At 34.5% G+C, this 22,564-nt stretch overlaps 1 protein-coding gene across 1 annotated transcript in view; it reads left to right on the forward strand.

Moving 5' to 3' along the window:
- The window catches only part of PTPRR (protein tyrosine phosphatase receptor type R), a 217,534-nt gene that overhangs the window by 111,992 nt on the left and 82,978 nt on the right, over positions 1-22,564 (forward strand). Inside the window, exons 3-6 of the mRNA XM_016152328.2 lie at positions 986-1,099; positions 3,774-3,929; positions 11,582-11,692; positions 21,800-22,062. Coding sequence (XP_016007814.2) covers positions 986-1,099; positions 3,774-3,929; positions 11,582-11,692; positions 21,800-22,062 — 644 coding nt within the window. The remainder of the gene's footprint in view (positions 1-985; positions 1,100-3,773; positions 3,930-11,581; positions 11,693-21,799; positions 22,063-22,564) is intronic.

Below are 22,564 nucleotides of genomic sequence, written 5' to 3' on the forward strand. Positions count from 1 at the left end.
TAGGTGAATTAAGTCAGACAGAGAAAGACAAATACTGAAAGATTTCTCTTACATGTGAAATCTAAAAATAACCAAGCTCATAGATACAGAGAACAGATTGGTGTTTGACAGAGGTGAGGGGAAAGAGATAGGAGAAATAGGTGAAGGGGAATAAAAATAAAATATTATTAAATACATATATGTAAGAAATGCATAAAGATTTGGTTTCTCCATCTTGTACAATATCTTAATGTTTATGATGCATTTTTGAAAATATAGTTAAATAATTTGCGATTTAAATGTAGGGACAGCACCCATGGCTCAAATTAAGACTGTATTATTAGTTTCATAACTTGATTTGTATTTTAGGAATTTTCAAATGTCTAATTGTCTTTTTCCAGAACAACTTGAAAATTAAGATTGTTTGGCCAAACAATTGGATAAAAATTGTTAACCTTAGAGCAAATCATCAGTACCACTGGCTTCTGTACCAAAGTTTGAAAATACGTTATAGCACTTTGTTCTTTTGCCTTACACTGGCAGCAGATCACTACATAGAGAAACTACTAAGTCTGGCGTGATGGAATTTCATACATCTTTCTCTTCGTGACTGCGTGTGAACATAAATTAAAGCTGTCCTCTAGACTGGATTAGCAAAATACACTTGGCCACATATTTAATTCTATCATCTGGACTTGAACTAAAGCTAAATAAACTAACACACATTTCAGTGAAATTCTTTATGAATTGATCATTTACATGCATTATTGATTATAACTAGACAAATTTCATCATTCTACAATGCACCATCTTTTTAACTAACACCAGTTCAAATTTCACATAAAATGTTCCTATAATGTTATCTCCATTAAAAATGTAATAAGTTACCACAAGTGTGAATTTATCAAAGTTACAGAAATTATTGTGGTCAGTCATCAGTCAGGAAATGAATATCCTGAACCAAAGACTTATGATAATTTGGATTTCTTTTTTCTTTATTTTCCAGACACTGCAAATGGATGTCAACAAGCTGAATATAACCTTGCTTCAAATATTCCGCCAAGGAATAGCCGCAGCTTTAGGACTCTTACCCCAGCAAGTGCACATCAATCGCCTCATTGTAAGATGCTTCCCTTTTACACTCCCAACAATAAACTTTGATCTTTATTGAAGGGCTCCGTAATAAGGATCAGTAATAAAGAACAACCATGCTATAGTTCTATGGCCCCTGAGCTAAATCTGGCAAACCGCTGCTTTTTTGTAAAGAAAGTTTTATTGCAGTGAGCCACACTCATTTGTTTACACATTGTCTTATGGCTGCTTTCATGATACAATGACGGAGTTGAGTCACTATAACAATTCATTTGGCTAAATTGATGGTTAAAAGACTTGCTTTTTGGCCCTTTACAGAAAATATTTGTCAGCCATCTCATAGTTCAAGGCTTGTACCCCAGTAGGTATGAATAGAGGGGCCCAAAATACTTGTTTCACTAACCTGACACTACTCTCAAAATATTCTTCCTAAGAGCAAAACCTTCAGTATCAGCTAAAGCACTGTCTCCAGACAATATCTGTGCGAACTCCTTCAAGTATGTCAGTAGGATGAAAGATACTGAATGCACATGCAGAGGATTTTGAATAAAAAATAAAGACTCCATCCTTGGGGACAGCAGCCCAAATGCAATGCAAGAACAGATAGTTCTGAAAAGCCAAGAGAAAACGTAGATAGGTATGTGGGGTGGGTCTGAGGCAAATCCAAAGGATCTTCTGTACAAGGCCCACTTTAGACCTATCGATCACCTACATCCTTTCTCCCCGCCACCCCCCTCAGTTGTTTGGAAACCTCGATGTCATCCAACAATGCTTTCCCATCTGTACTTGAAGGTGGGTGTAAGCAAAGGCAGAGAAAGGCAAATTCAAAGCAGAAGATTTTTTCTTTGTAAAAAGCTAATTACCTAAGGTACCTTTGAAAAGGGACTTTGGAATCATCTTGCAGTTCTAAAATTGTTCTTAATTTCCACTGCAGTGGGAACTCAAGCAAGGACTTCGTGTTCTACTTGCCCTAAATTCTTATCTTCTGCTTGAGCTCAGTTTTCTACTATACCAATATCTGCATTTCCTACTATGGAAAAGAATTGCTTTTCATTTTGGTTTAGGGTTTTTGTTTCTTTTCATTTTTATTTGTGTGGAGGATGAGTTGTTTCATTCCTTATAATGACTTTATTCTATGACTCAACTATTTCCTGGGACAAAATAAACTTTAAACACAAAGTTTTTAACTTAGTACCATAGAAGAGAAAATACAGCATTCCCTAATATCCTGAAAGAATGAAATGGATTATTTATATCCAGGGCAGAGCTTGCTCAAATGAGAAGATTTAGGTACTATAGATGTCTTAGCTCTAGATCTAGTTTTATTTATTTACACACACACACACACACACACACACACACACACACACACACAGATATCTTAGATATCCTATTGCAAGGATAAAAGAGGGATTTGCCACACCCAGGGAGGGATACACCTACCCTGGGAAAATGTTAGTAGCATTTGTACATGTCTGTTTCTAAGAGTAGTTATTATAACTGGTAGAGTTATGAGGATACTTGAGGCAGCAGAGCACAGGGTTGAAGAGCATTTGCCTTGGAGACAGACAGAACTGTACTCCTGTTGCTGGAGTCTAGCTCACTCCATTTTCAGCTCGGCCATGTCTCAGTTGCGTGACCTTAGGCAAGCTACTTATGTTTCTTCATTTGCTGAATAGAGAGAACTAATAATAATAATTGATGTTCTGGAGAGGTTTCGAGCATTAAATGAGATCACAGATTTAAGGTAGATGGGAGTGTGCCAGGCACAAACCCAGTCCTCTTTCTACTATTGTTATTACATCATAAACTATTTAAATTACTATAAAAATGTTTGCATCAGTATTGTGCTATATTTAGTCATTGTCTATTGTTCCTGCAATATGGAAACACTTTTTCTAGATTGCTAATAGTACATTGATACTTTATTTTATTCCTGGTTGAATTGAAAAACTGCATTAAAAGAAAATTTTCTAGCATGAGAGAATTCTATGTATCAAAAAGATGGGCAATAACCTACTTCTATAAGTACATTGTATAAGTTGTAAAGGAGAATCTATCAATGGCAATGTCGTTTTTGTGTGGTGTTTATTTTTTGTGTGTATGTGGCCTATCATCCATTTATGGTAGGAGATCTTCTGTCTTCATTTCAGCTAATGAGGTAAAGTATCATGGTATTACTACACAACATACACACTTCTACCAAAGGATAGATTTTAAAAGTGTGACATATTTGAGAAGAAAAACAGAATCAGGGAAGGAACTTTAAAGCTCATGTAGCATCACCTTTCTTAGTCCTGCCTCCACATCAATATAAGTTATAAGAAAAATATATGGAGTTGCAATGTCTAACAATTGTACTATTGCATCAAGTTTTATTTCATTTGATTTGAAAGTGCTTCTTCAAGCACAATTACTCAGGGAACATCCAAACAATATATTTCAAAAATTGCAATATGGAATGGAAAATAAACCAGCATCCAATGAAATATAAAATTATAAATCTTGGGATGTCAATTAATTGAAAGAAAGCCTTCTGAAGATTTCAGGCTGGTAATATTACTAATAAACGTAGTCTCCAAAATGCCTTTTAGGATTCTAGGGTTTTGATTTTCTTAAATGTTTCTAGAAGAAAGGTAAAAATATTTCCCAAAGATTTTTAAAAATGGTCTATTGACATACAAATCATCTGCTTTTACTAGAGCAAGAAGAACAGTGTTGAACTCTTTGTGTCTCCTGTAAACCGAAAAGGAGGAATTTCTGAATCTCTGCCATCTGAGGAAGTGCTGCGTTCACTCAATATCAATGTTTTACATCAAAGTTTATCCCAATTTGGAATTACAGAAGTCTCCCCTGAGGTATGTTGTTGCATGGAAGATTTCATCTAAAACTTTGCACCTAATTTTGCATCTAAAAAAGTTAGCATGACATGGTAATCCAACTTCAAGAAGCTTTGCTGTGAATGCTGTTTATTGTACATTATTTGATAATAAAAATCTCCCTAAGGGTCAGAATTCTCTGATCTTCACCTCACATGTATTCATTCCTTCAGGAAATTCATTTTTCACATCAAAGTTTCACTTCTTAACACTTTCTTCTCCAAATCTTTTGGCCTTATAATTTATTTTGGTACATTGTGTGAAAAAAAAAAGGTCATTTAGATATATTTGTCAATTGGTTGACACTGAAATGTCCAAAAAACACCTTCAAATTTTTCTTCTGCAATGGGTGCGCTTCTCTCCTTGTCGCCTTCATTGCCAAGATAGTTACCAGAAAGTCACCTTTTCCCACAACCTTGGAATTAATATGAATTTCTTTTTTTATTGAAGAACCCAATCTTAAAAACTATGGTTATTTTCTTTATAGCACTTTCCCAATTTGGCACTGTTTAAATTTCCCCTAACAACTTCACCATTCTCACTTCTGAATGGATTTTGTCCCTTTTTTACTTATCCTATTCTATCCCGCTCTAACAAACTTGCTAAAATAATCATCATCTTAAACATATGTAATTAAATTCATAGAATCACAGAATTAGCCCTTGAGGGAACATATATGAACATTTTATAGATACGGAAAGTAAGGTCCATAGACATTAAGTAACTTCGTCAAGGTGACAAAGCACATGAGATATAAAGCAACATTTAAAATCTAGACATCTTGATCCCTAATCTATTTCACTTTTCAGTAAAGCACATGGCCTCTCATTTGGGTATAATAAAAAGAATGAGTATAGTCCTTATAGACTTAAAATATGAATTAATTTTTTAAACATTTGTAGAAATCCTCATCTAAAGTAGGCAGTGAACAAATGTTTGAATGCAAGGTGGGTTGGCAGAATGAAAATGTGTGTCATCATCGAACTGTGACTATAATAACAACATCCAACTGGTTTTTCTGCATTTAGTTTTACGCTCCTCCCTGCCCTCTGCCCCCCCCATCACACACTGCACCCCGCCTCCCACCTCTCACACACACACATAGTTTGTTTTTTCTCTTGCCGCCAGAATAATCTTGCTAAAGTAAATTTGGCTATGCCCTCTTGATGTCATGATTCTTCTTTGGCCTCCTAATGCTACGGAATCAAGTGTGGATTTCTTAATATGGTATATGGTCCTTTATGAGCTGGGCTTTATAATTGTTGAACAATACTCTCCTAGTTTATGCTTCAGCAATTCCAAACTTAATAGGTCCCATGACACTCCCATACTGTTTCTTCCCTCCACACTTGTACATACATCGATTTGTCTACGCACGTTTTATGGTTCAAGATCAATCTACTATAGAGCAAACCTTTCCTTTGTGCTACCACAGATGTGAGTGCTCACTGATTTGTGTTCTCAGTGAGCTTAGTATAAAAACCCCTTATCTTACGTTAGTCTTTGAGTCCATCTCTACACTGCAGGTTCCTGCAGAGACATGTCATGTTATTTTATCTGTGTCCTCAGAGGCTTCAATTGTGTCTTGTATTCAGTGGGCACACAAATAACTAAGCTCGTTGCTCAGTGGTATGCAAGGTCAGAAAAATAAAGAAAGAAATAAATAAAATATGATTATTGCTTTCAATGGGTTTATGTTCTAATAAGGCAAATAAGATACAAGCAGATAAGGAGAATGCAAGGGTATGATAATGTTACCATACTATGCCATGGGAGCTTTGAGGAACAAGAAGTTGCCTCATGTTTCAGAGAGGCCAAAGGAATGGGTCAACATATCTTAAACACCCAGACCCCTCTCTAGCCCTGCCTAAATGTGATTCTGAAGGGGCTTCCTTTTGTACATCACACTTATCCTCATTCTTACAGTCCAGGTCCTACACAGACTGACTTGTACCCATCTTACCCAGGACAATTATTTAAAATTTAAAAAGACCACTGGATTAATTTATTCTGCTTTTTGTAAATTTTCAGGGAGTTATATAAGCATTCCTCCCTATTGCTTTATTCTGAGCTTAAATGCCATTCTGAATGCTTTAGGAACATGGCAGGTAAGTGAATCATCCAGATCTATGAACCAAGAGAAGTTCACCATACAAAAAAAAAAAAAAAAAGCCTAATTAAAATCAAGTACATATTTGGGTCCTCCAACATACCTCAGCCTATTGAAGGTGAGGAGTGTAGCCTGACTGCCTATCACAAAACACCCAGAAAGTGTATTCGATGGTCAAAATGTGATATTTCTTATGAATTCGTGGGATTTGAGAAAACTAGGAAACCTAGATTCTAGGAAATATTGTTTTACAGGAGATGAGGAAGTATTTTAATTGGCTGTAAGGAGCATCTCATGAAGGATGGATGAATTGATAGAGCCTTTTGTTCAGACACTTCTAGAAAAGGCCCAGAATTACCCTCTGACCTGAAGCTCTAAGTGCAGAAATAAGAGAAGGCTAAGGAGAAGGCTGTCAGCAGTGTGCAAGTGCTCTTGTGAGGCGCTTCAGACATGTACAGTCCAAAGGAGCACTGCAAAAGCATTTGTTAATAGTTGTATTAACTAACTGAGATGGTACTTTGTGAGTTTCTTCACTTCTTTATTCATCTTTGTAGTTAATATGTGATGGCAGTACATGCCTCAACACATTCTTTCACATTTTTATCCCAAAATTATAGCTCTGCTATGGTAGCATGTTTATTAACAGAAAAAAAAAAAATGAATATTGGCGTTTTGGTTTTTCATCCTTTACATGGATTACAAAACACAGTGAATGATGTCTCAAAGCACCTATTCCTTTTGTTTTTAAATTAAGTTTATTGGGGTAACATTGGTTAATACAATTATATCATTTTCAGGTGTACATTATTATTTTACATCTGTATATTTTATTGTGTTTTTCACCCAAAGTCCAGTTTCCTTCAGCTATCATATATTTAATTCCCTTTACCCACTTCACCCTCCCCTCACTTTCTTATATTTGACTCCCTTTATCTTGTCTACCTTCCCCCTTCCTTCCCCACCCGATTATTAACCACTAGTCTATAGCCCTCTGGTAACCACTAGTCTATTGTCCGTGCTAATGAGTCTCTGTTTGTTTGTCCCACTCATTTGTTGCTTTTAGGTTTATATCGAACATATAAGTGATATCGTGTGATTCTCAACTTTTGTCTGACATTTCACTTAGCATGATTATCTCGAGGTCCATCCATGTTGTTGCGAATGGCAGTATTTCATCTCTTCTTATGGCTGAGTAATATTCCATTGTATATATGTACCACAGCTTCTTTAGCCAATCATCTATCATAGAACACTTTGGTTCCTTCCATGTCTTGGCCATTTTGAATAATGCTGCTATGAACATCGGTGTGCAAATATCTTTGTGGATATGGGTTTACCAGTCTTTGGGGTAAATACCCAGTAGAGGGATTGCTGAATCATATGGTGGGTCAATTCTCAGTTTTTGTGGAACCTCCACATTGTTTTCCATAGTGGCCGTATCAATTTGCAGTCCCACCAGCAGTGTATGAGGGTTCCTATTTCTCTGCATCCTCTCCAGCATTTATTATTACTTGTTCTGTTTATTATAGCTATTCTAACAGGTGTGAGATGGTATCTTATTATGGTTTAGATTTGCATTTCCCTAATAGCTAGTGGTGTTGAGCATCTTTTTATATATTTGTTGACAAAGCACCTATTCCTAAACTTATATTAATTACTTTCAGGTAAGGGTGTGTTTTTTTATCGTTATCATTTCTTTATTTGCTTGATTTTTTAAAAATAAAAAATGGCTTTTGAGAAACAAAGAAAAATACCAGAGAATTACTTTTGTTTATTACCTGTTTTCATTTTAAATCTAAGTTTCTTGGGAGAAAAAGACATGTTTAAAATATTTTTTTACCCAGTACTTAGAACATTATAGGCACTTAAATATTATTTTATTATCAGATGTTCATAAAGATAAAACTAGACTTCTTCTTGCCAAATAAATCAAATCACAAGGAAATAAAATTAAATTTATTATTTTAGTTTTTATTTTTAAGTGGTTTTATAAAATTAAATATCTATTAAAATAATAAGTTCTGCATTCATATTTAAAAATGATTGAGAATTTTTTTCTTTTTTTTTGCTTAACTGCAAATTACTCTAGTTTCACAGGTCTTATTATATTTCAAAAGAAGAAGTTACCTTCTTTAAAAACAGGCCAATGTGATACTTGCATGGAATAGTTACGAAGCAAAAAAAAAAATCATATTGAATAAATATAAACCATAATCCAGGCATTTGGTGATTGTTCCTTCAAACTAGGAACATTAGCTAGCAGTCTAAAGAATTATCATGCTAGCTGTAGAATGCCAAACAGGAATTCAATGTTAACATGTGTCAAATCATTCAGACCTAATGATTTGCCTAGTTCGTAATACAGTGGAGGTTTGGCATTCATCTAACAAAACCATATCGTTGTAGGCTACATCCCAATTATCTTCCTGAGTCAATCAATTGACCACATAATTTACATTTCCACTTCATTCTTTTTTCCTAACGAGATATATCTTCTAAAACCTCTGTATCAGCTCTCCTAGGACTTGGGAACCTCTTCCACCATCTGGGATCAAAATTGTTTTTTAAAAAAAAAAAATTGTAGTGCATCAAATTATTAAACAGAATATAGAGAAGCCATTGTTATTTTTTAATTTTTAAAATTTATTCATTTAAATTAGTTTCAAGTATACAGTACATTGGTTAGAAATCTATATAGTTTATAAAACCATCTCCTAATTGCTCCCTCCCTCCTCTTGTCCTCCACCTAGCCATCATATTAATGCTAATTGCATTCCCTCTGCTGTGAGAAGCCATTGTTACTGAAACTGATACAGGAAACTGCCTAAATTTTAAATCATAAAACCAAACGAAACCCAACAACTTCTTTCACTGCAACAAAGTTAAAGTGCAAAACTATGCAGCTAGGAAATAAACTGTTAAGATGATACAGTGGCATTGGCTTGACCCGGCCACAGAGCCTCGGACTATTGAACCCTCCAACCCCTGACAAAATATAAAAGGCATCACGTGATTTTAATCTTATGCAAACAGAGCAGAGAGTCTTGTGAATTACAATCTTTTGATTTGTGGGATCTTAACTACAGACTTTTCCATTTATTACCTTGCCCTTATCAAGTTTTTTAGATCTCTGTACAAATATAGTAGTGCTCAGCAAGAATAGCGTGACTCAGAAGGAAATCTATTTACCAAGAAAGTGCAGTGACTAAGTTCTGGGAGTGCAAAACATGTGTCTTTCTAACTGGAAGTGGGGGTGGTGGGGGTGGGTGGGAGGTTAATTCTTCCCTCATCATCGCTTTAGTTAAGAGACAAACAAAGCAGATTCATCTTAAGCAGAAAGGAACATGTTGATATTCAGGAGGTACGGAACTATAGGAGGCAAAAAAGAAATGAACCTGATCAGGTTAGGAACACAAAATCTCTTTCCGCCCACCTAACAAACCACCCTTTTTATCCAAATTTTACATTAACTAAAGCTGAGATCTTCATACTTAAATTTGACAAGTTTATGCTTCCTATTTGAAGGCTTAACTAGTTTGCTTTTGTAGCAAGCAATAATGCTATTTAATTGCCTGCAAAAAAACTCATTTCCATACTTACACTTGATTTCTTCAAGAGTTTTCTTTTTTATTAGTTTCCAGTTATGTTTATGGACACATTGGGATAATATATGATCTGAATGAGGTCAAAGAGTAAAAGACAAGTTGTCACTTGAACCCAAGATTTTCTTTCCAGAAGGATACTTGGTTTCTAATTATTTTATCAAGCACTTTCAGATTCTCCATCTGCTTCCATTTATGTATTTTTAAACATATCTCGAAAGCATTTTTATATCTATGAATTTGTCTATGTTATAGAAATTAAGCAAAATATTATAGGGAGCACATTCGTGTTTAACAAACAAAGGAAATGGAAACTCGACAACTTCAAGCAATAGGCTCCCTCAAATTGTTTCTAATTACAATAGAACTCATTTAACAGACCCCTTCTGTTCTGTCTAACTTAGCTCCACCAGAACCCACTCGAGTTCCAAGAGAAAAGATTCATAAAATGTTTATCAAGGCAAATGTTTGTTTTGTCTAATTTACAAATGATAAATATATTCTATTTTTTTAAATGCCTGAAAAATAATTAGTAATGATTTCCAAGTTTAGACGCAAAGGCTTGTTTTGTCCAAGACTTTCTTTCTCTCTCTCTCTCTCTCTTTTTTTTTTTTAGATAATAATTATTTATTTCTTGTGATTCTGTGAGTTGACTAGGATCAGCTAGATTGTTCTGTTCTACAAGTACAGGCTGAAGTCACTCCAGTGGTTACATTAAGCTGGGAACTCATTTGCCACCGAAATGTCCAAGATGACCTCTCATCTTCCAAGGGCTCTCTCCGTGTGGCTTTTCATTATTCACTATCTTGTTGCTCAAGGCTTTCTTAATTATCAGAGACAATGTCCAAGGACAGAAAAATTCCCTCACTAAAGAAAGGAAAAGGCAGCCTTCACCAAAGTGGAATTTAGAAACATATAACTTGATTTAGCCTCTATGTGATTTTCCTAATTGTGGATCATTTAGTTCCAAGCTAAAGTTTCTTTAACTATGAACCTATAAATTTCACTGAATCACAAAACTAATTGCATTCTAAGACTTGATTTACTAGCTATGTTGTTTTTAAACAAATAGACAAAATAAAAGTAAGACACTCATTCACATTTTATTCATGCTTCTTTTCTGCCCATCCACCCTCCCCCGCAAAATAGTAAGCAAAAAAATAAGTATAAATAAAATTAAACTATTTATTTCATCTTTTATTAGTAAATAATTTTGGACCTTTTGGTGTTCCCTCTTGCTTAAATAAAATATAATATCCTAACAATTTATGAAGGTGGTACTTGAATCAGATTTTGACAAAGAGGACTATATATATATATATATATATATATATATATATATACACACACACATACACACACACACATATATATATGTTTTTTTTTTAAAAAAAAGGATTTGATAAAAGAGGGGAAAAGAGAAGGAAATGATCTCGCATTGTTGCTCTGTTTATTAATGAATCATGAAATTTTGTTTGCACCTGTTTTGCCTCTGTTTGAAAGTTAAGAGCAGTATTACAGCACAAAAGGAAGAGTGTTGTGGTGGGAGGGGACTTCAAACAGAGTAAGGAAAGCTCTAAAAACAATTTCCTCGACACAGAAAAAAAACAGAACTCTCTTACCTAGGGACCAGGTAATTTCCAAGAGAGGCTGTGAGGGACATTTACAAAGCCTCAGACTTGATATGCCATGTTGGGCATGCTTTTGATCCTGTATGGGAGATAAAACAATCTTTTTATGTGTAAGGGCAGCAGCCCCTTGTCTTAGATCAGTGTGAGAAGCAGCTCTCACAGCGGGGAATGTAGGTGTGTTCTACTACACTGAATGGAATAAAGCTAAAAATATGTTTAGTGTCTGATAAGAACGCCAGTCTCTTCAAGCTCTCATTTAACATCGGACTTTCTGTTTTGCTTTTAAAGAAAAATGTTTTACAAGGGCAGCATGAAGCGGACAAAATCTGGAGCAAAGAAGGATTTTATGCTGTTGTCATATTTCTCAGCATCTTTGTTATTATAGTAACGTGTTTGATGGTAAGTTTGCTTCTTTATATATTTTACCCTTTGCTGAGTCCACTGCTTAAAATTATTGGATACATTGCCATTCAAGTAAATGTTGAAAAGACTGGGAACAGAAGCAAGATTATAATCCTTTCAAAATGGGAAATTTCATATCTGACAGCAGTGATACCTAAAAGAAAACCTAAGGAATTATGGATGCTGACCTGCAGAATAAAGCTGTAATTGTACTGAGACTTTGAGTAACTTGATTGACTCTGAGAATGACGTTTTAGAAAGTGATTCAATGAGGTCACTGAAAACCTCAAAGTCATTAAAGTCTCATGGGCACACTTTAGGCTTACTTTATTTCTTCAGCTATATCATTTTTATGGAACGCAGGACAAATTTTAAAAAGAAATATGTCTTAGAGGCAAGATTTCTCCTTAAGGAGTCATTGATTTACTTTTTTCTAAGAGCCTGAAAGTATTTTTTGAAATTTGAAACATGAAAAGGAAATGATTATAGACTCGAAGGCTGTACAATTCACTACCAACTAATTTTTTTAGGTGAATGAATATTATAAAAATATAAAAGTTAACTCCAAATGACTATGTAAATTATAGATTATAAATGTACAGCCTTTAAAAGTATATTTCTAATTTTTAAAAAGTAAAACCCAGAATAAACCTAAACCCACTAAACTAGGCAGTGCTATTTGGTGTCGAATGAGTTAACAGTTACCTTCCAAGTAGAATAAGATTTTCCTATCCTTCTGTACATTCTGTGATGTATATTAAAATATTTGAAATTCATAAATGGGTTATAATATATTTCTTGTGTGCTATGTTCTTGTGTGTTAATTTTGCTCACTTTAAAAACAGTCCTTCCTTAGTTTTCAAATGCCCCTCAAAAGACATTATGCTACTTACACGTCGCAAGCAACAGCCTTGCTAAGCATCTTATTGGATTTTGTTCATTTGTGCTCCCCCTGCTGGGAAGGGGTTTATGTTAGAAAGATTAGGGCTCAGTTTGGAAAGACAGAGGCTGAGTATGTCTATATTTGAAGGATATTAAACAATTAAGGCCTTGAATAGGGTGATAATGAGCATATTTCCTTGAATCTAAATATAGCAAGTAGTAAGAACACCCTAAAACCTCCATCAAAATGAATTCAGAGGCATTTCCTATGGACGTGGCATTTAAAAAGATTTCTAAAAGTTGTGACACCATAAACAAAAGAATACTTTAAAAATTGAGTAAAAAAATTATTTTTCTATATTAAATGGTGAGGTTAAGGGGAAAAAATTGAGAGAAAGTTGAAGGTTATGGAAATTGTGGCAGAGACCTCTGGGCATTTTTCAGTGTTTTGGAGGATGTGGTTCCTTATTATAGTTAATTGAGTTTTAAAATATCTGGTTCTTCATGTCCTTCACACAGCATATCTCGAGTGCTATGCTTGCTCTTGTCAGTCACATTTAGGGTGTTTTTATTGCTTTACAGGTGAAAAAGAATGGGAGGATCAGAAGGTAGAAAGGGGTAAAGAGTGATAAAAATGGAAATTGTTCAGGGGAGAATGGATACAATGCAGAAGAGCAAAGGTGAGGATAAAAGGCGAGAGGGAGGCAGAGCAGAGCTTGCTACTAACATGTAAAATAAGATCCAGACTTTGCACTTCTAACTCAGGGAGCACCCATGTATCCAATATGACTGGATAAATTCCTGCATGAGATAATGGTCTCAGGTGGCAAAAGAACCTGTAGTAGCCATACATTCAACCACTTGCAGCCAGGGAATAACTTCTTTTTCTGAAATCTTCAAAGCACCAGTGTAAAAGTTAGAAACCTGGGGAAATTTGCTTCAGAGTTACTAGAACAAATCGAAAAAAAGAATATTTCAAAAGTATAGGTGATTGCTCTCCACTGGGCTGGTAGGTAGATTCACCCGTTCATGCAATCTACAAATTCTTACAGAAGATTCGCTACGGGTCTGTTGTTGGTGCTTTGGGCCAAGAAGAGAGCAAGACAGATAGGATATCTGTTCCCATGAGGCCTATACTCCAGTATACTCCAGAAGGGGTCATGGATAATAATTAAGTTACTATTTTAAAAACTCAAATAGTGAACATATTGTACAATTCCAAGTGTATAACATTCCAAAAAAGATAAGCTTGTAGAGACAATAAAAAAGATGAGTGGTTTGCCAGAGGTTGGATAGGTCACGATGAATAAGTGCAGTAGGTTTTCAGGTCAGTAAAGCTATTCTGTATGATACTATTGGTGAATCTATGACACAATAGACTTGTCAAAACCCATAGAATGTACAATCTGAAGAGTGACCTTAATCTAGACTATAGACTTTAGTTAATTCTATCAATATTGGCTCAACAATTATAACAAATGTAGCACCCTAATGTAAGATGTAAATAATAGGGGAAAATGTCTAGGAAGGTAGGGGAGAAGGTTAATAGAAAACTCTATACTCTGCATAATTTTTCTGTAAAACAGCTCTTAAAAATTTAAGTTTATTATTTTTATTAACAAATCAAATAGTGTCCAGTGCCATGAAGAGATATCATAATAGTGAGTAGCATGCAGCAATCTGAGACAGCTGAGACATGCAAATGTGGGGAAAGGGCCTCCCAAGCAGAGGATGCATGGGAACAGCTGAGGTGTGGATAAGCTGAGCCTCTTTGGATTCAAGAAGAGTGGAAGCTGAGTACTTTAAGCAGAGCTTTGATGTGTATTTAAAAGATTACATTCCTTGCTGGTGCAGAGTTGGAGGCAGAGCATGGGATGAAGTGTGGGAGCAAGAGGACTCTTCCAGAGGCTGTTACATTAGCTTGATGAGAAAGATGATGATGGCCCAGAGTAGGGGGTGTTAGGGATAGAAGTGGAAAGAAATGAAGGATTGGGATTCATTTGCAGGTGGAACTGACAGTACTTGCATATTCTTTGGGAAAAAGGAAAGAAAAATGTTAAGGATGACTCCTGGGTTATTTGAGCGACTACCTGAGTGATGATGCTTCCATTTCTCGGGTGAGGCTCACTTTGGAGGTGGGAAGTACTGAGAGAAGCAATACTTGTGGTTCATATTCCAATAGTTCTTGAATAAATGAAAGAAAGTAGTAGAATGACATATTTCAAACACTGTCTTAGATTTTAATATGAAAGGGTCACTTAAAAAACTAACAAGGGAACAAACCATCAGTACATAGAAAGGAGTTAATGTTGATAGAAAATAAATACTACCTAATAGACAGGATTGAGATGAAGTTAAATTTATCTGATGCAACTTAATCACTGACAAATCAACACTTTATGTTTTGAAACATATAAGATTCTTTAAAATAAGTTTATCTTTGTAAATGCTTCATTGTTTTTTATCATAATTTTGATTTAAAGTTGTTTTCTACTTAGATCTCTCAGTAATAATAATACTATCACTTTTGAGATTCTTAAATATATACATTCCAATTCTCTTTCTTATAATTGTGTTGCTTTCATGGCAAAAAAAAAAAAAGAGAGAGATATAACTCAGAATTTTTTTCCTTTGGCATTAATTATATTCATGAAAGATCAAATACCAGTATTTGCATCCAGCCTTCCTACATACCATAGAAATGAAAAGCATGTGGTTTTATTATTAAATTATATAGGTAAATTACTGTAATGAAGGATTATGTGTGCTATATAACAATAACATAAGGCTTAGCAAAATTTTTGAAATGTGGCATATTGTTTATTTTCCTTAAAATAAAATATAATATATATATATACATATATATATATATATAATATATGTTGCCATGCACGAAATTAGACATGCATGACATTTTCAAGTGTGTGACTTATTTAGCACCTCTCAAATGTGAATGTACAGTGGGCGGAGCGACAAATAGACAAATACAATTTTCCAAGAAAAAAATGTGTGGGCAACTTCCAATCCATCAGTCTCTTTTAGCTGGAGGAAATACATTACTAAGAAGAATTAGTTCTTAAACTTGAATATATAATAAAAGAACTCTGTTTATCACCTAATATATACCTTCGAATGTACTTAGAGGTTTAGTCAGAAGTACAATGGTATTTATGAAATGAAGGTAGAGATATCTACAAGCCAGACTGCTTCCAGACAGCAATTTTAGAAAACACATTAAAACGGCTGTTTGGGTCAGCAAAAGTTTTGGCATGTTAGACCCATAGAAAAGCCCTCTCTATGTCATACAAAGACTTTCTCTAGTCATAGTCTTGTTAACTGAGGCAGGAAGTCCTAGATCAGACCACCTGCTGCAACCTGAGCATTAAGGAGTAAATGCATGTCACAGGTAGACATAAATTGTCACACTTCTCTAATTTGTTATGTATAATCCTAAGGGATGGAGGGAAATGGGATTAGATTCCTAGTTGGAATGATTTGGTTACAGAATCATTTTCCAAAGTAGGTATATGTCTAAAACTAATTTTCAATTTTTTTCTGTATGAGTAAGCTAAAAATGCAACCTTCTTACTAAGAAGAAAAAATAATAACAATAATAATTAGTTTCTTCTATGTATTACATACTTACTAGTACTAAACTGGTACTAAATATACTGCTTGGTACTAAACGGTGTGTTTTTTTTTTTTTAACTACTTTATTGCAGTATGACTGGCATACATAAAGCTGTCCATATTTAATGTATACAATTTTATGAGTTTGGAGATAAGTATAACTCATGAAAACATCACCACAATCTATGCCAATTCTATCTATCACCTCCAAAGTTTCCTCTCACCCTCTTTATTTATTATTATTTTGTATTCTGATAAGAATACTAAATGTAAGATATCCCCTTTTAGCAAGTTTTTAAGTATGTACTACAGTATTTGGAATTATAGGTTCTTTCCATAAACACTTAATGTATATTAGTTTCCTAATTTTACTAATAAGAAAACCAAGATTCAGAGAAATTAAGTGACTCGACGAACAGACAATGTATGGATATGTGTATGAGTGTGTCTGAGGAGAGCAGTTGGAATTCAAATTCAGGTCTATCTGGATTAAAAGTCTGAACTCTTTACCATAATTCCATGCATAATAGACTCAAACTGCACTTTCTTGTAGTTCTACCACTCTATCTTGTGGACATCTATTTCTAGCTATGAAGAGTTCCAGAACAGGATGAGAACGCCTGTATTAATCAGAGCCATTCGGCCCAAGCAGAACTGATCAATGTATACCATACGTACTGTGGACACGGCTCTATTTTTGTACTTAGTATCTTGTACTAGATAGAATTTTTACATGTCTGTCTCTTCCAGAAGCCTGTTAGTTTCCAGAGGACAAGTTTAAGTACCATCTTTGCATCCACAATGTCTTGTTTCTGGAATATAGTAGGGATTGATTTATGTTTATTCAATTAAAAGAAATAAATGAACGAGCTCTTAAGAACTAACTGTGCAATACTATAAAGAATACATGCTATGGACTGTTGGCAGCATTTAAAAATTTGAACATATATTAATTCAAACAGATGTTTGTATTGCCTAACTATGAGATTTTTTTTAATGAAAATTACAAGCTGCAAAGAGTTTTATAGAATTTTTTTAACTTCCTCTCATTTGTATGTTCTTCTGGTTCTCTTCCTGCAATTATTTTTTCCTCTTGCTATAGTTTAACTTTTATAGCTCCTCTCATTCAATATTCCTTTCTCTTTTCCTTTTTCATATAATCAAAAGATTTTATTGCATCCCAAGATTTAAACAAGCTCTAAAAGTAAAATGAAAAATACTGATTTGTCATTGCTATGGTAAGCTTTTAGGTTGAGCTTTGAAACGAAGTGCATTCACACAGAGAAATATGCATATGCTATATTCTAGACCTCAAGCTGTGAAGAGGAAAATCTCTGCTCTGCTTTTCCAGAGGCTTTGGAAAGAGGTTGCGGGGAGGATGTGGGATTTAGAAGAAATAGTAGAGGTAAATGATTACAGGCCTAAGTCAGGACACCGGGAATCTAAACTTCATTTCTAACCTACCGTAAATTATTCGAATTTGAAGTGAGGAGAGATCATACCAGGTGATTTGTAAGATCCCTTATTCCAGGTTTCTGAACAGCAGTACTGTTGACATTTTGGACTGGCTGATTTGTGTTGTGGGCTGGTGGTTCTATCCTATACACTGTAGGTTATTGAACAGCATCTCTACCATATGCCTGCTAGATACCAGTAGCAACCCCCACACACCCCAGTATGACAACCAAAACACATCTCTAGACATTGCCAAGTGTCCCCAGAAGGACAAAATTCCTGCTGGTCGAGAACCACTGCTGGCTGAGAACTATTTAATTCCATGACAAGTGTCCTATTGCCAAGTAGCAGACTCTTTAGATTTTTTTTCCATTTTTTTTTCCAGCTAAATCTCTCTCTTGAGCATTGTTATACAGTTTCTTATAAGTGTTATACATTCTCCAAGTTCTGCTTTTCCCTAAAGATGTAGCAATCAGTTTGTACACATACTAGATTGAGGCGGATTTAAAAATTGACCTCTAACCAGAGATAAAGTAAACAGATGACTATAAAATACGTGACAGTTTCCTGATCAAGAACATAAGCTCATGACTGGTAAAGAAGGACTTTGGAATAGAGTTTGTTTTACACTAATGGAATCATAAAAGTGACCTGTCAAAAATAACTGAGAAGGCCAATATTTTTGGCTTCCTTATTTTCATTTTTGAACTGTGCTTCTCTAAAACCCAAGTGTAAACAAGCAAGCAAAAGTTCCAATATACATATTATATTTAGATGCGAAGAACTTAGAATATACAATATATACATTATGCTCTATGTTTTTTTTTTTAATAAAGATACAATATATTTCTTTCTGTTCTCATTCAGGAAAATAACTTGTTTGCAATGTAAAAAAATAAAAACTATCTCATCTTAAATTCTATTGCCTCATCTTTTAGTACCTATGGGTTTAGCTTAACACATATGTGTCATCCGATTGGTATTGTTCTAGAGAGGAGTTTGGTTTTGCAAAGTGGTGTGGGGGCAAAGTGTCTCTTAAGTGTTATTGAGGCTGAAAAGAAGCAGTAAGTTAAAATTTCCCATCCTTAGGCATTATGCACAGTGTGAGAGGACTCATCTTCAGTATTTTTTATCCTGTATCTTGGGAAAGTACCTGTAAACAGTAAGACTTGTCGTTTAACATTAGACATTTTTTTTCTTAGTAATATTTGTAGTACTATTAACAGGAATATTTGTCATTGGAATATTTAGAACCCATTGTTTTCAAAATTTTAAGATTTAGCTTTACCTTACCAGGGTCAATGAATGCCACCCATATAAAAATCTACAGCTTATGTGGAAGTAGACTGACATAAAAGACAATAAGGATTCTCTTTAATTTTTTGAAGTTCAAATTATGATATGCATTTCTAGGTATACTTCAAATGTGCATAGTCCTTTTCCTTAAGGAGGCCTTTTCATCCATGAAAGATATATGCTTAGATTCGGTGGTTTTCACTCAGTGGTGAGAATCACATCTGCTGCGGATGTCAACCTTCGAGAATGATAGTGTGGTGAAAAGCAGCACCAGAGGTAATGTAAGAGAGTGGATAGTGCATAGGCTTGCAAGACAGAGCTATGTTAGGGCTTGGCTATGCCACGACTAAATTTCGGCTTTAGGCAAGCCACGTGAGTTAGCTCGACTGCATTTTCTCTAATGTGTAATTAGGTCAGAAGGACCTCTAGCAACCATTCTAATTCCCACCCCCTCTGTATCCCTAGTTAAAAAGTCACTTAACATACATTAACCCTTATTTTTTTACCTCTCTGCCCTCTTCCAACTTCCTTTCTTACCACTACACGCTGAGATGTTGGGTCTGAGACATAGTTAAATTTATTTTTCACTCTGTGTTTAAATAATTCTAAAGTTCCCTTTTCTATCACAGTTTCTAGTTTTTTAGTTCTTAATTTTGAGTCATCTTTTTCATGATGGTACATTTTTTCCAGGAAGGGTACACAGACAATATATTTTCTGAGACCTCGCATATTCGAGAAGTTCTCTCTATTACCTTCTTTCACATGAACATCAATTTATCTAGGTATGGAATTCATGCATCCTTTGTAACATTTTTTTTTTTTCAAAAATATGGCTCCATTTTCTTTTCACATTTACTCTTCTTTCAATTTACATGTGTAAATATTTATATTTAAATTAGGAATTTTTTCATTCCATATCCCTAAATTCCATAAGAATAAGTTATAGTCTATTTTGTTAGTAGCAGAATACTCTGTACATTTGATAATACATGACATAGTGGGCACTGAGAATTGTTTTGAATAATTTCTTTCTCTTTCATTCACCCTGGTTTATCATTTACAATGACTCTTCTCTGACTTCCATATTCTATCTTTTCTCTTATTTTTAATCTTCATTTCTTTATTCTTTGCCTCTACATTGCAAGCAGTCTCTCAATTTTGCCGAATATGCCATCGATTCTCTTTTCTGCATTGTCAGTTCCATTCTTTATCACTTGCAAAATTACATCCTGCTACTGGATTTTCAGCTCTTTGAATTCTTTCTTTTTAATCTCAGTCTGATACCTTTTCATTTTAGATTGCTGCGTTTTTACTTCACTCTGATTTTTTAAATAATCTTATTTTGTTAAATAGACTTTTTTAAAATCAATGTATTTTGAGAATACCGGACAAATATTTTCTGAAATTTTTCTGAAATAAATTATTAAAGGTATTTATTTCCTCCACAATTTCAGGTGACTTCTTTTCTAACTTTTTTTTCTGTTTGTTCATCCTCTAACTAGAAAAAAATATGTTTAGACTTTGTATCTTTCCCATATATTTAAAATATAGAGATTGTTAGAATTTAAAGGAAATTTGAAAGAAAGGGAAAGAAAGAATTAGTCCCCTGACCAGTTAGAGTAAATGTAATTGAAAAGCACCAGAAAAGACCTCTCTCCTAAAATTACACCCATTTAGCTAATGGATTCCAGAAATTAAACAGGGAAGTTCATTTGGCCTAAGGCTTTATAAGATGCAGATTTTATCAATGCTGTAATTGCAGATAATGGGTTAAGTAGGCTCGTCATCTGCTAAACAAGTCATTTCCTTGAACAGACTCAAAGAAGCATAAGAACATCTAGTTTCTGCGGGAATTGAAGTAGAGTAGTGAACATCAGCAGAAGAGAAAAGACATCAAATCATTATTTCGTATACCTTAAACTTATACAATGTTATATGTCAATTATATCTCAATAAAACTGGAAAAATATAATACATTTTAAAAAATAAAAATAATAAATAAATTTTTAAAAGAAAAGAAGAAAAAAGGCCTGTTCAAATGGAAGTGTGAGGATAGGAGAGACAGACTTTGCTTACCTCACAATTGGGTCCTTTGGAATAAACACAACAAAGTCAGTCCAATTCTTAAAAGCAAATATTCTATCAATTCTGAATTATATTAGCCATTCAAGAAAGAGCTCTGAAAGTGGAGGATAGTGATACTTTTGCTTTTTTTCTACATGCGTTAAAATTAAAAGGGGAAAAGGGTAAGAAAAAAATATTCTGGTCATCCAAATTATTCTTTGACAGATGCCCTAAATTTAATTATTTCAAGGATTTGCTAGATACTCAAGTTAATATATGATAAATTCAGATATTTACCAACATAAGAAATTACGGTTTATAGCATAACTATTCTTTCATTAATATTTTGCAAGACTTTATGCTATGCTGTATTGGATGCAGATCTTTGTTTCTATAAACATCATAAGCTCATATTTGATGGCTATTCCTTCTAAAAGCCTTCCATTTCAATCATTTTAAGTAAAAACTTACATGTCAATCTGACATCTAGCATTTTTGTAAAATTAGCCAAATTTGCTTTTAACAATATTTGAGGAATAAATCCATGCACATATATGTAATTCGTTTGTGCACCATAACTAAAAATACCAAGTGTATCCTTTTGAGAAAAATCTGGATACTACAAAACTGAGACATCATCCTAGAAGTCTTTCTTACTTGTATTATCATTAAACCTTTATTTTGGTTTGTCTTCTAGGTTTGGGGGTGGAGGAGACCACACTTTATTGTTGAGTGTGAAAAAAATGTGACAGGAGCCCTTTGTATCTTCTCCTATAGATTCTTTACAGATTAAAAGAAAAATTTCAGCTTTCTTTGAGACAAGATAAAGAGAAAAATCAGGAGATCCACCTATCACCGCTCGCGTTACAGCCAGCACTGTCTGAGGCAAAGACAGTCAACAGCATGGTCCAGCCTGAGCAGGCCCCGAAGGTACTGAGTGTGGTCGTGGACCCTCAAGGCCGATACACTCCTGAAATCAAAGCTACCACCTCTGTCTGCCCTTCTCCTTTCAAAATGAAGCCTATAGGACTTCAAGAGAGGTACGAGCTTCTTCTGTATCCCCCTACACTTTGCTTCCTTTTTTTTTTTTTAAGAGTATTCATCAACTAAACAGGCTAGAACTAGAGATGTTTGGCATATTCATCACCAAATGGACACCAGAAGGAAATAGTCTTTCTTATTCCCCAGAAGAATCAAGCTGTGTTATAAAAAAAATCTTTTAGTTGCATCTGATTCTGTTAAACTGATGTAGATAGAAGTCGAGGTCCTCTTCAATCATGGGACAGCTTCTACAATTATTAATTATTTGTTTAGAGCCACTGACCTATCCTGTTGAATTGCCATCCAATTTCTGGTACGTAGAAGGGCGGAAAATGAACTTGTGGTATTTCCCAGGGAAGTCAACATTGTTTGGAGTAAGGTAGAAAAAGGGTATGCCACACATTTTTATGAAGTTTTCCTTCTGCTTCCTTTGAGCAAAACAAATATCTCAAGTAAGTATCATGTCATTATTTTTGTTACTTTCCTTGCCTTCGTGATGTA

The sequence above is a fragment of the Rousettus aegyptiacus genome, unplaced genomic scaffold (genome assembly GCF_014176215.1).
Source record: "Rousettus aegyptiacus isolate mRouAeg1 unplaced genomic scaffold, mRouAeg1.p scaffold_m13_p_2, whole genome shotgun sequence".
Lineage (NCBI taxonomy): Eukaryota > Metazoa > Chordata > Mammalia > Chiroptera > Pteropodidae > Rousettus > Rousettus aegyptiacus.